The 16806-nt window shown below is 47.2% G+C and overlaps 1 protein-coding gene across 1 annotated transcript in view; it reads right to left on the bottom strand.

Annotated features, from left to right (window-relative positions):
* The window catches only part of MAL (mal, T cell differentiation protein (MAL blood group)), a 32787-nt gene extending 17626 nt beyond the window's left edge, over window positions 1–15161 (bottom strand). The window contains exon 1 of the mRNA XM_035110685.3: window positions 14809–15161. Coding sequence (XP_034966576.1) covers window positions 14809–14895 — 87 coding nt within the window. The 5' untranslated portion in view covers window positions 14896–15161. The remainder of the gene's footprint in view (window positions 1–14808) is intronic.
* Between the last annotated feature and the right edge of the window lie 1645 nt (window positions 15162–16806).

Below are 16806 nucleotides of genomic sequence, written 5' to 3'. Positions count from 1 at the left end.
GGAATACTCTGGACCTAAAATTCTGTTGCCTTATACTCATTGATGAAAAAGTCTTCGGGAGTAAATCCCAAGAAAAAAATCTAAACATGGAGAAGAAAAGGCTAAGGAGTAAACCCTACACAAATCCGAAGTGGTTGATGGCCCCTTGTACACCTCCTTCCAGCAACTCCTGCAGCCAAACTGGTGCCAAATGTATTGCTCAGCTTTCCTTTGGGCCCCATCGGCGAGTCTTGTCATCTGGGCAGCCGAAGACCTCCATGCACACTGCCCAGGCTTGCACCCCAATGAGGTCACTTCAGTACTTCTAACGCAGCAAAAACAACACAGGAGGCAGCAGTTATGAATCGCCGGTCTCTGCAGCCACAGCAGGTGCTGTGATTCTCCAGCAGTTTGACTTTACCCCTGGAGGCGCACTCCACTGTCTTTCGAGACAGACGGATGTCGACAACTGCTACCTCCCTCTCACGTGTGAATCATCAACTATGGGAGCAACTACTGAACATCTGAAACATGCATGTAGAAGGTGAGTGGCATCAAGACGGCAGCTCCTCCTCTTCACTTTACATGTGTTCCTTATAACAGCATCGGAGCATTAGAAGCTGCCTTTTGCTGAATTAGACCACTGATCTAGTTCAGTATTGTCTACATACCAGTGTTTCCCAAACTTGGGTCTCCAGCTGTTTTTGGACTAGAACTCCTATCATCCCTGGCCACTGATCCTGCTAGCTAGGGATGATGGAAGTTGTAGTCCAAAAACAGCTGGAGTTCCAAATTTGGGAAACACTTGCCTATAATGAGTGAGTGGAAGCGACTCTTCAGTGGTTTCAGGCAGGGGACTTCCCAGACCTAGGTGGAGATGCTGGGGGTTGAACCAGGCACCTTCTGCATGCAAAACAGATGCTCTGCCACTGAGCTATGGCCCTTACCCCTCAGGGTAGCCAACATGAACCTGTCCCTCGATAATGCTGGGCTACAATTTCCATCATCCCTGGCCATTGGCCATGCTGACTGAGGCTCATGGGAGCTGAGCCCACCACCAATATATGGAAGCCACCATGTTGTCCACCTCTGCATCATGTAGAGATGCCCCTGGAACATGTACAGTTGTGCACACGGAGCAGATGCCATCCACATGATTTAAAGGCATGTTAAGGATGCAGTTCATAATTACTGAGGGTTCGATCCTCTTTAGAAGTTAAATCTGGGCAGCAGGGATGGGGAGAGAAATTGATTCCCTTCCCACCCCCCAGAGAGGAAACGTTGCTGAATACACTCAAGCAGCAGCTATTTTTAAATCACATGCAAATCCATTGCGGAGGAATCTGAAATGGTCAATTTATCAACACATTACCCGAGAAGCCAGCGCAAGGCAGAGCAAATGCGGAGTTAATGAATACTGCAGGCAGAAAGGCACCCCCAGCCATGTGCAGCAGCTGGGAGAGAGGGAAGCAACTCAAGGAAACCCTTGGTGTGGAAATAGGGAAATAACAAAGAATGTTCCTCTTTCTTTCTTTCTTTCTTTCTTTCTTTCTTTCTTTCTTTCTTTCTTTCTTTCTTTCTTTCTTTCTTTCTTTCTTTCTTGCGGTGCTGAAGGGTAAGGCAATGTCTCTTGGTTCCAAGACAATGTTGCTTTTGTTGCTGGAATCCGTCTGACGGTCTCGAGAGACAATGGAGTGTACCTCCAGGGGTGAAGTCAAACCACCACATTGTCCTCCCTAGGATGGAAGCCTGGGCAGTGCGTGTGGAGGTCCTGGGCTGACCAGATGACAAGACTCGCTGATGAGGTCTAAAAAGGGAAGCAGAGCAATACATTTGGCACCAGCTTGGCTGCAGGAGTTGCTGGAAGGAGGCATACAAGGCACCATCCAACCACTTCAGATTTGTGTAGGGTTTACTCCTTAGCCTTTTCTTCTCCATGTTCAGATTTTTCCTTGGGGTTTAAGACACCATCCAACTGCCTTAGGGACTTCACTCAGGATTTGTGTAGGGCAGGGGTGCCCAAACTTTTTTCAAAGAGGGCCAGATTTGATGAAGTGCACATGTGTGAGGGCCGACCAAGGTTGTTGAGCTTTCTTTAGGATTGAAGTTGCTGAGCTTTTTTTAGGATTTTGCCCCGGGACATATACTGCCACGGGGGCCAGATTAAATCGACCTGCAGGCTAAATTAGGCCCCTGAAACAGACTTTGGACATGTCTATTGTAGGGATTACTCCTTATAGCCTTTTCTTCTCTCGAAGATGTCCTGCAAGGCAGTGGAGGTTTAGGATCAGAGTTTTCCTTCTCCTAGATAGGCTACCTTCCCAGGCTGACAAGCCCCATCGGCCCCTTCTGAGACATACATAATTAAGATCAGCCTTTGCCAACCAGGTGCCCTCCAGGTGCTTTGGACCCCAACTCCCATCAGCCCCAGTCTGAAACATCTGGAGGGCACCAGGTTGGTTGACGCTAGGTAAGAACATCCATATTTCCCTGCCCTGATTCATTTGGCTTCCCCGTGCTGGAAAACAGTCTTCAGAAGAACATCCTGATCACATCATACATCTTGTTTTAGAAGATGATAGAAGAGGAGAACCCAGGGCTGCTGTTCTTTAGATCTCCAGCTGTTTTTGCACTACAACTCCCATCATCCCTGGCTAGCAGGACCAGTGGTGAGGGATGATGAATTATGGGCACCATGTCCTTTTGCACCTTAAGAGTGACAGTCTTATTACACCATAAGCCTTCGTGGCTGCAGGTGCTCTACCTGAAGGCTGCCTGTAGTGCCTTCCCCAACCTGGTGCTCTCCAGAAGCTGCTAGACTACAGCTCCCATCATCCATTACCATTGGCCATGCTCCTTGGGGCTGATGGGTTCTGCAGGCCAACCTATCTGGAGGGTAGCAGGCTGGCGAAGCCTGGTCTAGGCAACAATAAATTCTCTTTAGTAGTTTATGGTCCCAAGGGCTCTTTCATGTTACGGACGCTCCATGTTATGGTATGAATTTGTATCCAGTTCTAGAGCTTCCCTGTGACCGCAGCGCCTCTTCTTGTGCAACACTGTGCTTTGACTCAACACACAAACTGGACTGGGCTGCTTTTCCCCAGCCACATGCTGCATTTGGATACTTCTGAGTGACGTGGTATGACAAGAATGACTGGTGTCAAATGCAGGAACGGCTCTCTGGGTTATAGGGAAGCAAGCTTAATATCTGCTGCAGGGCATGTTGCCAGATCATGGGCAGGTTGGTTCATTTGCTAGCAATGAATACTTCAGACCAGTGACGTAGGAAGGGGGGGTGGTGGGTGCGGTCTGCCCCAGATGTAATCACTGAGGGGGGGTGACAACATGGAAAAATATGTTTTTAAAATAAAGAAATAAAATTGGGCTCACGGCATAGAATCATAGAGTTGGAAGAGACCACAAGGGCCATCCAGTCCAACTCCCTGCCAAGCAGGAAACACCATCAAAGCATTCTTGACATATGCCTGTCAAGCCTCTGCTTAAAGACCTCCAAAGAAGGAGACTCCACCACACTCCTTGGCAGCAAATTCCACTGCTGAACAGCTCTTACTGCCAGGAAGTTCTTCCTAATGTTTAAGTGGAATCTTCTTTCTTGTATTTTGAATCCATTGCTCCGTATCCATTTCTCTGGAGCAGCGGAAAACAACCTTCCACCCTCTTCTATATGACATCCTTTTATATATTTGAACATGGCTATCATATCACCCCTTAACCTTCTCTTCTCCAGGCTAAGCATACCCAGCTCCCTAAGCTGTTCCTCATAAGGCATCGGTTCCAGGCCTTTGACCATTTTGGTTGCCCTCCTCTGGACACGTTCCAGCTTGTCGGTATCCTTCTTGAACTGTGGTGCCCAGAACTGGACACAGTACTCCAGGTGAGGTCTGACCAGAGCAGAATGCAGTGGTACTATTACTTCCCTTGATGCAGTCCAGAATTGCATTGGCTTTCTTAGCTGCTGCATCACATATTTATTTAAAAAAAACAAAAAAAAACCTCCCACACCCACTGCACCCCCCTTCCCACACCACTGGTAGCTAGGTGAGGTGGGGGGCACTGGGCGCCACACTGCAGGGCCTGCAGCATGCCTGAGCCATGCGTCTCTCCTGAGGGAGAGGCAGTGGGTGGACTGCCTGCAAGCTCTGCACTGCTTTTTTGAGCAGCACGGGGCTTGCATCTGCCCACCGCCTCGGCCGCCCTACAGCTGAGCGGGAGGCTGTGGACAGGCTCCACACAACACACCCTGCCTTGGCTCATCCCTCCCCCATGGGCAGCTCGCCCCACCCCCCAGCTGCAGGACGCACACGCCACACCGGGCACCCGAACGGCTAGCTACGCCACTGCTTCAAACAGGCATACAAAGTTCCCTTAGAAAAATATATCTCTACCAACTTTCTCTACGCCTGTTGGGCATGCCTGGACTAGAATTTTACGATTCTATGACGAGTGCAGTGAGGAGGGTAGAATCAGGACAGGATGACATATGGCAAGGTGAATGGGGGCTTCCGAAGACATTTCTGGGCAATGCTACATACGTTTGGGGGATTTGCAAGAGGTCTCTGGAACAGGAGGAGTAGGGAACCTTTGGTCCTCCAGATGTTTATCAAATCATAGAACTGTAGAGTTGGAAGGGATCCCAAGGGTCATCTAGTCCAACCCCCTGTGATGCAGGAATCTCAGCTAAAGCATCCATGACAGATGACCATTCGACCTCTACATATAAACCTCCAAGGATGGAGAGTTCACACCCTCTGAAGGGAGAATGTTCCACTGTCAAACAGTTGTTACTGTCAGAAAGTTCTTCCTGGTCTCCCGATCAGTTCTTTCTGAATCTCCTTTCTTGTAATTTGGAGCCATTGGTTTGAGTCCTGCCCTCAAGAGCAGGAGAGAGAAAAAAGCTTGCTCCGTTGTCCATGTGACAGTCCTTGAGATATTTGAAGATGGCTGCCTGATCTCTTCTCAGTCTCCTCTTTTGGATTCCAACTTGATCAAGCCACGGATTATAAGAATTGAATTCCATCAAAATCTGGAGGGCCACCAGGTAGCTAGGTAAAAGTAAAGGGACCCCTGAACATTAGGACCAGTCATGACCGACTTTGGGGTTGCGCACTCATCTCGCATTATTGGCCGAGGGAGCCGGCGTATAGCTTCCAGGTCATGTGGCCAGCATGACAAAGCCGCTTCTGGCAAACCAGAGCAGCACATGGAAACGCCGTTTACCTTCCCGCTGTAGCGGTTCCTATTTATCTACTTGCATTTTGACGTGCTTTCGAACTGCTAGGTTGGCAGGAGCTGGGACCAAGCAACAGGAGCTCACCCCGTCACAGGGATTCGAACCGCCGACCTTCTGATCAGCAAGCCCTAGGCTCAGTGGTTTAACCACAGCGCCACCTGGGTCCCTTACTGCAGGCTTAAACTTTTTGTTTGTGTCAATTCTCTGGTGCAGCCACTCCGTCCCTGAGGCCATTTTGTCCCCCGGTTTTTATGCCAGGTAAGCTATGAGGCCAGAAAATGGCGCCTCCTCACTAGATTTGAGCATCTCGCCTTCCCTATAACTTCACATTAAGATGTTCAACCAGAAACTCATTTAGAGATTAAGAATTTAAGAAGAGCTGTGCTGGATCAGACCAAAAGCCTATATAAACAAGCATCCTGATTCCTACTGTTTCCAGTCAGATGACCATGGGAAAACCACAACAGCCCTGTTCTCTATGGGTTTTCCAGCAACCAGCATTCAGAGTCACGGTGTCTCTGCTAGTGAAGGCAACAAAGCTTCCTCACGACTAGTAGCCACGGATAGTCTTATCCTCCACGAATTTGTCTAGTCCCATTTTAAAACCTTCCCAGCTGGTAGCCACCACCGCACCTTTTGGTGGCAAATCGCATTATTTGCTTTCCTGCTGTGTGAAGAGCCACTTCCTTTTCTCTGTCGTGAATTTGCCACCATTCGGCTTTATTTGATGGCCCCAGGTTCTAGCACAATATGGGAAAGGGAGGAAAAAACTTCCTCCACCTGCTTTTATATGGACTCAGCTACGTTGGCAAAGAAAAGGCTCTTTGCATGTGTTGTTTATGTGACAACAGATGGCGCTGTGGAGTTCCGCTTTTGCCAACCCGATTTCTCGTACAAAGTTTACAAGGCATTTATCTGAAACGCTTCTTTGATGTGTCTAGATTCAGCCCGTGTATAATCTCACACACCTCTTATCACACTCTGTCTCAGTCTCCTTTCCCCTAAACTAAAAAATTCCAAATGCAGTGGCTTTCCCTCATAAGGGAGTTGCTCCACCCCACCCCACCCCACCCCTGATCATTTTTGGTTGCCATTTCCCAGCTCTGCAATATCCTTTCTGAGGTGAGGAGACCACAACTGTACAAAATAATAATAATAATAATAATAATAATAATAATAATAATAATAATAATAATGTATTATTTATACCCCGCCCATCTGGCTGGGTCTCCCCAGCCACTCTGGGCGGCTTCCAACAGAAAAACGAAATAAAACAATCCATTAAACATTAAAAGCCTCCCCAAACAGGGCTGCCTTCAGATGTTTTCAAAAAATCTGGTAGCTGTTTTTCTCTTTGACATCTGATGGGAGGGAGTTCCACAGGGTGGGCGCCACCACCGAGAAGGCCCTCTGCCTGGTTCCCTGCAACTTGGCTTCTTGCAACGAGGGAACCGCCAGAAGGCCCTCGGTTCTAGACTTCAGTGTCTGGGCAGAACGATGGGGGTGGAGACACTCCTTCAGGTATACTGGACCAAGGCCATTTAGGGCTTTAAAGGTCAGCACCAACACTTTGAACTGTGCTCGGAAACATACTGGGAGCCAATGTAGATCTTTCAAGACCGGTATTATGTGGTCTCGGCGGCCGCTCCCAGTCGCCAGTCTAGCTGCCGCATTCTGGATTAGTTGTAGTTTCCAGGTCACCTTCAAAGGTAGCCCAACGTAGAGCGCATTGCAGTAGTCCAAGCGGGAGATAACCAGAGCATGCACCAGTCTGGCAAGACAGTCTGCAGGCAGGTAGGGTTCCAAGTGCGGCCACACACCATAGATTTGTATAAAAGGCCTTGAGATATTGGAAGTTATATTTTTGCCACCTTTCCTTCATGAAAGCCTCCCATGGAACTTGCCTTCTTTACAGCTGCCTCACATTGGACCCTGACCTTTTCATTCAGCTGCACACCACGACCCCATATCCCTTCCTGGGTTAGCTGGCAGGGGACAGGGACAGAGGTCCCTGAGGGAAGGAGGCCTTCGCAGTTACGCAAGCCAGCGATGGACAAACCCCACCACCACCCTTTTCAACAGCTTTCTAATATTTTTCTTCTTTTTACATGCTGCAGGCGGGGGGCTGGAGTCTCTGTTCCCTGGCAGGCAGCCTGGTTTAACAGGTTTCTGGCAACCGCTGCACAACGCAGAGCCACCGGGCCATTAATCCTCCTCTCCCCTCCCCACAAGCTCTGGAGCCACTGGGCTCTCCTCTCTCCCTCGCAGCCACCCTCTGCTTAATCTCCCCTCCCTATCAGATTCTCTGCTATTGTGTCAACTGGGTGGGAAGTGGATTTTAAGCTGCAAAATTTCTGCACCCATTCCCTAATCTTTCCTTGGGTGGGCAACACCTGCTCCAGCTTTAGTTCTTGCTATCTCCACAATAGGGCTCTGGTGTATTTTTATCAGTTTGCTTAACAGAGGGAAACAGAACTGGGCGTGCTGGGAGCTATGGGCTGTTGCAACAGGCACACAGATTGGTCATCCTTTTGCTCTTACCCTCCAGAAAGTCTCTCTCTCTCTCTCTCTCTCTCTCTCTCTCTCTTTCTCTCTCTCTCTCTCTCTCGGCTGGGTGTTGGTACGCATTTTGTACATTCCAGAGACAGCTTTGTTCTGAGAACTTTTCCAAGTTCATCACCTAGTGTCCTATAGATCAGGCATGTCCAACAGGTAGATTGTGATCTACCAGTAGATCACTGGACGTCTGCGGTAGATCACTGGTAGATAATTGGCTCCCCCACAAAGAAGCTGAACAACTGTGGCTCCCCTTAAAAAAGCTCAACATTTTACCTCCTCCCTGAAAAAACTCAACAACTTTGACCCGAACCCTCCAAAAATGGGCCTTCCTCCTTCCTAAACAAAGCTCAACAACTTTGACCTGAACCCCCCCAAAAGGAGGTAGATAACTGCCAGTTTTTAACTCCGTGAGTAGATCGCAGTCTCTTGGGGGTTGGCCACCCCTGCTATAGATGATGTTGGACTACAACTCCCATCATCCCTAGCCATATAGGCCATGCTGGCTAGGGCTGATGGGAGTTGTAGTTCAGCAACACCTGGAAGGCCCCAGGTTATAGGAAGATGTAATAGAGACATGGGGGACACCCCCACGATCTATGGCAGGCATAAAACTCTTCACCCATTTGGCACAGATCTTTCCTCCCTCCAGCCAATCTCCCTTTCTCAGAAAAGGCAGCCCTGTTTTGAGTTTGCTTTTAGCTCTGCATTCCTTTCTCTGTGTATTGTGTGGGGCTCTCAAGCCATAAAAACCATTTAAGAGGCTATTAAAATAGATTTACAGGATTGCCAGGATGATAACTACATTTGTTTTGCCCTCCAGAAATGCATCGTAACCTCTTGGTTCCTTTCCCATCTTCCTACATGTAATAACAGTAAAGTGGAGCAGTCAAATGTACAGTCCTCAGAGGGTGCAATCAAAAGACAGTGGGGGTTGCATCAAATGCTGGTTTGGCCTTACCCACTCGGCTGATTGCTGGCAATGTGCATTAGGCTTTCCACATACCGCCTTTCAGTCTAGTCTTTACCTGCCCCACACCTACAGACCCTCTTGGTGTCCCTGTTTTCTGGGGACAGACCTGGATTTACAGAAGCCATCCTGCTTTCTGATTTGATCTCAGAATGTCTTGCTTTTCCTTAACGTCTCTACTTTCAATGGAGAAATGTTGGAGGGTGTGGAGTTTTGCAACCTCCCTAGCCAAGGAGATAAGTGACTATACAACCTTTAGAAGACATCTGAAGGCAGCCCTGTAGAGGGAAGCTTTTTGTAATGTTTAATGTTTTATTGTGTTTTTATATATGTTGGAAGCTGCCCAGAGTGGCTGGGGCAGGGTATAAATAAATTGTTGTTGTTGAAACCATACTAATTTGATCTATTACAGGATCAAATCAGAAACCTGGACACCTTCTGTAAATCCAGGACTGTCCCTGGAAAATAGGAACACTTGGAGGCATGGGCGTAGATGGGGGCAGGGAGGGACACCTGCCCCCCCTATAATCAATAAAAATATGTAGCTAACTGAGGATCCAAGCTATGCCCATGCTTGGAAGATCTGTATGTATAGATGCAAAATTCAAAATAATTGCTCTCATTTAAATAGAAACACAATACATTGCACCACAGTGGGGAAAACTGTGGCCAGATAAGGTGTTTGCTATCTAGATGGCCTTCCTTCCTTAGGTGTTTCTGTCCTTAAACCAGATTAGGGCTGGGTAATCCTTCAAAATAGAGGACTGCCCTCCAGTTGCCCTACAAATGGAGGACTCTGCAAAGGAGTGCACACGTCTATTTGACAGCAAGATCACATCCCAAAGCTGCGTAGAAATGCCCTACTTTACTTTTATAGTGCAAAGCTAGGGTTAGGGTTGCTGTATTTTAAAAAAAACAAAAAACAGACCCAGAAGTCACTTAGACAACTGTGCAAAAAAAAGAGAGAGAGGTCCTCCCCCAAGATGGAAGTTTCCATTCAGAAAGTGCACAAAAACTCAATTTCTGCATGCTGTCCAGATGTTAAAGGTCCAGGTACTGTCCGCAGAGGTGACAACATTAAGCAGATATTCCACTAGCCCATCCTCCCAACCCCTAGCAACCCAAGACAAAAGCACTGGCAAAGGTGTTGGAATTCCCCCAAAGTTTAACCTGTTGTAGCAGTAACCAAGTGGACCCAGATTTGCTGGTGGGGGACTCCCCCAATGAAAGGGATGGCTAAACACTGCGCTGACTTGGTGGTTAGAGCCAAACTAGATGGGACAAAGGACTTCTGCAGAGAGAGCTCCCAAAATCTGATCTTCCGGGCCCCTTGACATGTTAGACCAAAGATATCCATCTATTCAACTCACTCTCACCAGCTGCTGACAATAGGTTCAAAGGAGGAATCCTTTTCTTTTCATTTTACTTTTTACAGCCATACAAACTTTAAATAATAATAGAATATCAAGGATAGCAAATGATATCAAGGATAGCAAGGGTATCAAGGAATAGCAAATAATATCAAGGATAGCAAATGATGCCACACTCCTGCTATATAAACCATTCAATATTCCTAAGGTAAAGGTAAAGGTAAAGGGACCCCTGACCATTAGGTCCAGTTGTGACCGACTCTGGGGTTGCGCGCTCATCTCGCATTATTGGCCGAGGGAGCCGGCGTATAGCTTCCAGGTCATGTGGCCAGCATGACTAAGCCGCTTCTGGCAAACCAGAGCAGCACATGGAAACGCCGTTTACCTTCCCGCTGTAGCGGTTCCTATTTATCTACTTGCATTTTGACGTGCTTTCGAACTGCTAGGTTGGCAGGAGCTGGGACCAAGCAACGGGAGCTCACCCCGTCACAGGGATTCGAACCGCCGACCTTCTGATATTAATGCAAAACCTTCTCTCTAAAAAAAATATGTATGTTTAACTAGGGTCTGCCACCCCTGCTCCCTCTGCTCACCAACCCCACCTATCCATTTAGCAATCGCCCCTTCCCCCCAACCCCCCCCAACTATTTCACACTTCACCCACCCCTTAACAGGTTGCCCCAAGCACTTCTGCCTCCCCTCCTGCAACAAGCCAAGCCTGCATCAAGGTTTAACAGAGCTTGCTAAACTGCTGGGTGAAGCACCTACCCTCCTCCATTAAACCTTTCTGTGGTCACATTTAACAGAGCCCCCCCCCCCGACGGGGTAGCAATTTGAATAAAATATTGGGGGGGGGAGAGACAGGCAGGTAAGGTTCACCATGCATAATCGATCACAAGACATGGTGCACACAAACTATTTGAAAGGCAATGCCCATCCACTATGGGGTGTGTTGTCCCCTCAAATATTTTATTGGCGAGGGGGAGCAGAAGGGACCTAGGCCCCTAGGAACTGGCTCTTATGCCCTTCCCTTTAAACAGATTGCCTGGGCAAGCTTGGCATTCCTCACACTGCAGTCGGTGTGGCCACCTAGTTTCTCAAAGAAATATAAATCTAGTTCTTTAAACCAATATACAAATTACCTCTGAAATCGCAGCATCAACAATATCAAGCAATATATTGCTTGTAAAAGAAAACATAGATACTTATGCAAATCCATTTCCTTTTAGCAGCAAGCAATCTGTTATGCCTAGTTTCTTTATATACATAGGTAAGATGGCTGGATTCCATTCATTCATTTTGTTAACATTGTTATCATTTTATATGAGGGATTGTTTTAAGGGCCAAAGCAGACGTGACAATAATCACACAACTAGCATTCTTGTGTGCTTATTTGTCATATCTAAAATGGCCTTAAATTGGACAGCGGTGGGGGATCAGCATGAGGGCAAATTGTTAGACCTCCTCACACATACCTTGGCCCTACCCCAAATCATACATGGACCTTTTACAGCTGAAAAGGTGCCAAATAATGAATAAACAATCATGTATTGTTTAAACCACACATCCGGTGGCTGCAACAGAGGTAGGCACATAGGACTGTGTACAAACTTTACCTTTAAAGCACTGGACACTGTAGTGTGTGAAGGGTCACTAGGAATTGCAGCTTAGGTGTGTGTGTGGTAAACTAACAGTACCCAGAATGCTTGGAGGGAAAGAAAGTGCTTTGAATATGTTTTAAAGGTATATTAGCAGCCTTGATAAGAGGCACAAAAGTTTAGGTAAAATAACAGGCTCTAGAAGCAGGCAGATGTAATGAGCTCTTCAAACAGTCCTGGGGCTCCTATTCAGCTGGGCTCCTGTACCTCAGACATGTAACACAACAGATCAAAAGTCAATAGCTGCAACCTTTTCACTTTGGTGCCAAAATTTCTGCCTGTTTCACACTGCTCAAGGCCCAAGTAGAACCCAGCTGTTCAGCTGTAATAGATAATGTGTTGGGATCTCAGGTTTAAAGTCTCCCCCAGCCGTGAAGCTCACTGGCTGACACACTCTCCTCCTAACCTACCTCACAGGTTTATTGTGATTATAAATGAAAGAGAGAAGACTGCCACTTGGAGCATCTTGAAAGAAGGGCTAGATGGAAGGGCAATAAATGCTTTCCTGGCATGGAAAGTTATGGAAGGGAGCATTGTCCCCTAAGGCTGCAATAGCCATGTTTTTCATTGAACTCAATGAGGCTAATATTAGAGGATTTAACTGTAATTTAAGCTAGCTGCCAACCTAGCAGTTCAAAAGCACGTCAAAGTGCAAGTAGATAAATAGGTACCGCTCTGGCGGGAAGGTAAATCGGGTCCTCCCTGCAGGAGAGGGCATGTGTTGTGGTGGGCCCGACAACCAGGACTAGGTGTTGGGGCGGGGACAATTGGAACAGCCACAACACCCTATTGGTGGTCCATCTGTGGGGTGCAATTGGACTAAGGGCATGTCAGTCAAAGGAGCCAGATGGACCACCTGCCCGAGCCGTCAAGAGGCTTCTTCTCCTGCTTCATGCATTAGAATGCCCGCCCACCACTCCCTAATTTTAGGGCTTGCGCTTGACCTTGCTATGCCATCGTGTGTCGTGGGGATGGCAGGAATTTTCCCCACTTGGCTGATTGGCTGTTGCCACTTGGGTTTTGCCGGCCGCTTAGCAATTCGTCACACCTTGTAAGGTTGGTGGATAAGCTCTGGTTCATGCTGATAGGGGAGGAATGAACTGATACCACCCTATCCCCGGGTATTCCTCCCAAAGGAATCCATTGGACTACTGGTTGGTATTCCCCCAAGCGGGGTGTGCCCTCACCATAGTTCTGGGCACACATGGGGGGAATCAGGGCCTGGCTGGCAGGCATCAGTCAGGTACCCCGTCCCAGGTGTGAACCTGGATGCTGACTCAAGGTGCGTCCTGAGTCAGCGCTACTCTAGGTAGCTTTGGAACCAGAGCCTATGCAACCACTCACTTGATTTGTAATCAATAAAGTTGTGGCCTAAATTCTGCCAAAAACCAAAGCAAAAATCTGAGTCATGTCTGAATTTATTTCTTGGCCTGGGTTATAGGAACTCCACACACATACGGCATTTCCGTGCACTGCTCTGGTTCACCAGAAGTGGCTTAGTCATGCTGGCCACATGACCTGGAAGCTGTAAGCCGACTCCCTCGGCCAGTAAAGCAATATGAGCGCCGCAACCCCAGAGTCAGGGGTCCCTTTACCTTTACTTTTTAAGCTAGCTACTGTAAGAGCTGGGTGAGTTGCCATTCCTGCTTAACCCCTCACCATCACTTAAGTCTCTTCCAAATTTGAGCATTCATTAATTCTTGTTTGCTTGCACAAAATTTGCAGGTAGGTGATACAACATCCATTGTTATTGAGCGTTTATGCCAATCAGCTTGTGAAGAGGTTATATGACATCACCTCAGCAATCCACACTTTCCAATGCATTTCCATACCCTTCAACCTTTCTCTGGTGAAAACAGGGACGTCCCATTCCATAATGATAATTTTACTATTTATACCCCACACATCTTATTGGGTTGCCCCAGCACTCTGGGAAGCTTCCAACATATATAAAAACATAATAAAACATTAAACTTTAAAAACAAAAAAACAAAAAAAACCTTCCCTATACAGGATTGCCTTCAGACGGCTCGGGGGTTGGATAACTCCACAGCCTCCAACACTTCTCCAATGAAAACAGGGACATCCTAAGGGAAAGTGGGACATTCCGGGATCAATTCAGAAACCGGGGCACTTGGAGTTCTGCATTTCCCATCACTTTCCTAACCACCAAACATGGCTGTTATTGTGCAACTAATCTGTTGTTGTTGTTTAACAACAGCACAAATCCACTTTTATTATGCATCCTGAATTTGCCAACGATCAACTAGATCCCACCTGCAAAATAGCATTGGACAGAAGCAGCCTAATTCTCTGCCGTTTTTCTAGCTCTACACTGCCCAAACTTTGCACTTGCACTATGGGTTTCTATCAACATGAAAAGTAGAGTAACTGAGTAACCTGCCAGCTCTCTTCATGCCAGAGAGCAACAAACCGTGCCTTCCCAGTAAGTTGCATGCTCACCAGACCTTGAAGATTTGCTCTACTACATAGGCCACCAGTTCACCTGACTAATTAGCTGCTTGAATGCTACACACACCTGCATGAGGTACACCTGTTTCCATGCACGGATTTGCGCAGCAGAATATACCCTTGAAGGTCAAATAAGTTAGCATGCTCTCAGAATATATATATGCACAGAAACAAGGCAAAATATTTAGAAGCAGAATTTAAACCCCTCAAATCCCATCAGCGTCTGGATTTGGGTGTAGTTTCTTTCCCAGTTCTTTTTAAATATTTGATAACCAGTCTAATTTGATGTTTTTAAAGAAAGGGACCATAGTGAAAAGTACTGTAAATGTTCCAGTAAATGAAAGAACAAGGGGGAGAGCTAACCAAACCTGGAAAAAATCTAGACACTTTGCTCAGAAAGTCGCTAAGAAACGGAAGCCACAATCCCAAGACACATGCTGCAGGGGGGAATGCCTTGTTTGATACAGCCGGACTTAAGTAAATGTTCCTAGGTTTGCACTGGAATGTCCTAGTTACCAGGTTCTGTTTTTAAAAGCGGAAAGTCATACTTACAAATTCAGGGATGGCCAGAATATCAGGGAAAGTAGCCAGGACCTTCATGCCGCTGGGTAAACTGGAACCGGTGGTTGTTGAAGACATATTTCTGGTTCGCTTCCCTTCCAAAACTCACCACACACACGTCCTCACCCTTCGAAGCCAAATGCTCTTTCCCTTTGCTCTTCTTGAGTAGCTGAGTTCTTAACCTTTTCCCTATGTGAATGCTGCCCGCCCTCCAGGTAAGGAGCTCAACATATAGGTGGGGCCAGCTAAGCAGAAGGACCTGCCTCTTCTTCTGTTTTTGTGCCCGGGGAAGAGTGAAAGGCTGCTCTGAAGGGTGACATCTTTTGTCACACACTTTTGCAAGCACCTTACGATCGTATCCGAAGGGCAGGTGCAGCGAGTGTAATTCAAAACCCACATTGCTGAACTCTTCTGAGGCTACTTTCACACCATATTGTTATTAGTTCATGGGGAGACGCCCGCCCGCCAAACCCAATAAATGAATGAATGTCAGAATCTAGCTAACATTTGGGTATAAGAAGGGGAAATTATGCAAGCTACAGAACTGTGCCGGACAAGGAATCCCTGAGGCGGCTTATGCATGTGACAAGGGAAAGTGTTGTTTTACAGGAAGCTTGGGTTTGGGGGGAAGAGGTGTGCTGAGGAGAAGAGCAAAGGTCAGTCCTCTAGGAGCTGCTGAGCAGGCCAGAAGTCCATGATGCAGGACCTGGAGGTCATCTTGGCTCCGGCTATAGGAAGCTGCACTACGAGACCGGGGGCCATTATAGACCGTTGCTTTGGAACCAAGCTTGCTGAACCTATGAGAGGGGTAACAAGGGGACACTCTTGGGGTATAATGTTCAGCACCCCATCCACTGCAGATTTCCAGGTGTAAATCTGTGTTAATAAACCATATTTCTTAAAGGCACCGGCTTCCGCTGTGGCTCGATCTTCCCAGTGGAAGCACAACCCTGGGTAAGTGCTGCAGCCCCTGGGATCTCGTGCAGTCGCTCAGTGGAGATTGGGGTGGCGTGTAACACTAGTGTCAACAGTGAGGTCTGTGTTTTCTAGTGCATAGCACATGGAAGGCGGGTGGAGTTTTCTCATGTGCAGGGAAGTCTTTAGCATATGTTGCCACCAGGGTGCAAAGATCCACCCAGCGCCCTCAAGTCTGACAAGCGCTGCCATTGTGAATGACAAGTGATGCCGCTGGCGCGGTGCGTCTTTGGTAAATGAGCGCACAAAGTCGAAAGTCCTTTAGTGAAACAGTGGGCATACATTTCGGTAATACCTATATGTATTCTGCTTTTCTAGCTTGATCAACATTATTATTTCATAACAGGTAGATAGTTAATAGCTTAGGCAGCTTCAGCAACGGGTGCCAGGCGCCCCTTAGAATTCGGCACCTGGGTGTCCCGCACCTCTTGCACCCCCAGGTAAAGACTCATGGCTCATGTGCCAGAGAGGAAGCAGCTAGAATCCTGAAATTGTGTTTTGAAGCGGCTGCAGAAGCAACTGTTTTGGGACTAGGGTTCCTGACCCACAACTAAGGCGGAATAGAAAAGTTCCAGAGAGACTGAACTTGTGCATTAACCAACGTGGATTGAGAATCATATTTTATTTACTCAAGTGGAAGAATTCTGGGGAAACCCCAAGCAGGCTACTACAGCAGAATGGGTTTTTGTTCTTGGGACTGTGAACTGATTTACAAAGGGATTCTGCTTGCAAGTTCAACAATGATTTTGAAATGCTGAAATGTTTCCTTGCATCCCATTGGTGACTGTTTGAAATTACGCTTTTTTAAGGGCCTCATTTTTAGAAGAAGAAAAAGATTTCAATTGTTCACATGACCATTTTGGTAACTTACGCTTTCATTTAAAGTCGGCTACATTATTCTTATTTCCTTCCCATAGTTTTGAACTATTTGAACTCAAATAGAGCTGAGCCATTACTGTAGCTGCATTGCCAATATGCTTGACCCCGGGTAGAAAAATATATACCAGCACAATC

The sequence above is a fragment of the Zootoca vivipara genome, chromosome 3, assembly GCF_965207765.1.
Source record: "Zootoca vivipara chromosome 3, rZooViv2.hap1.1, whole genome shotgun sequence".
In the NCBI taxonomy this organism is placed as follows: Eukaryota; Metazoa; Chordata; class Lepidosauria; order Squamata; family Lacertidae; genus Zootoca; species Zootoca vivipara.
This window is presented reverse-complemented; position numbering and strand designations above follow the sequence as displayed.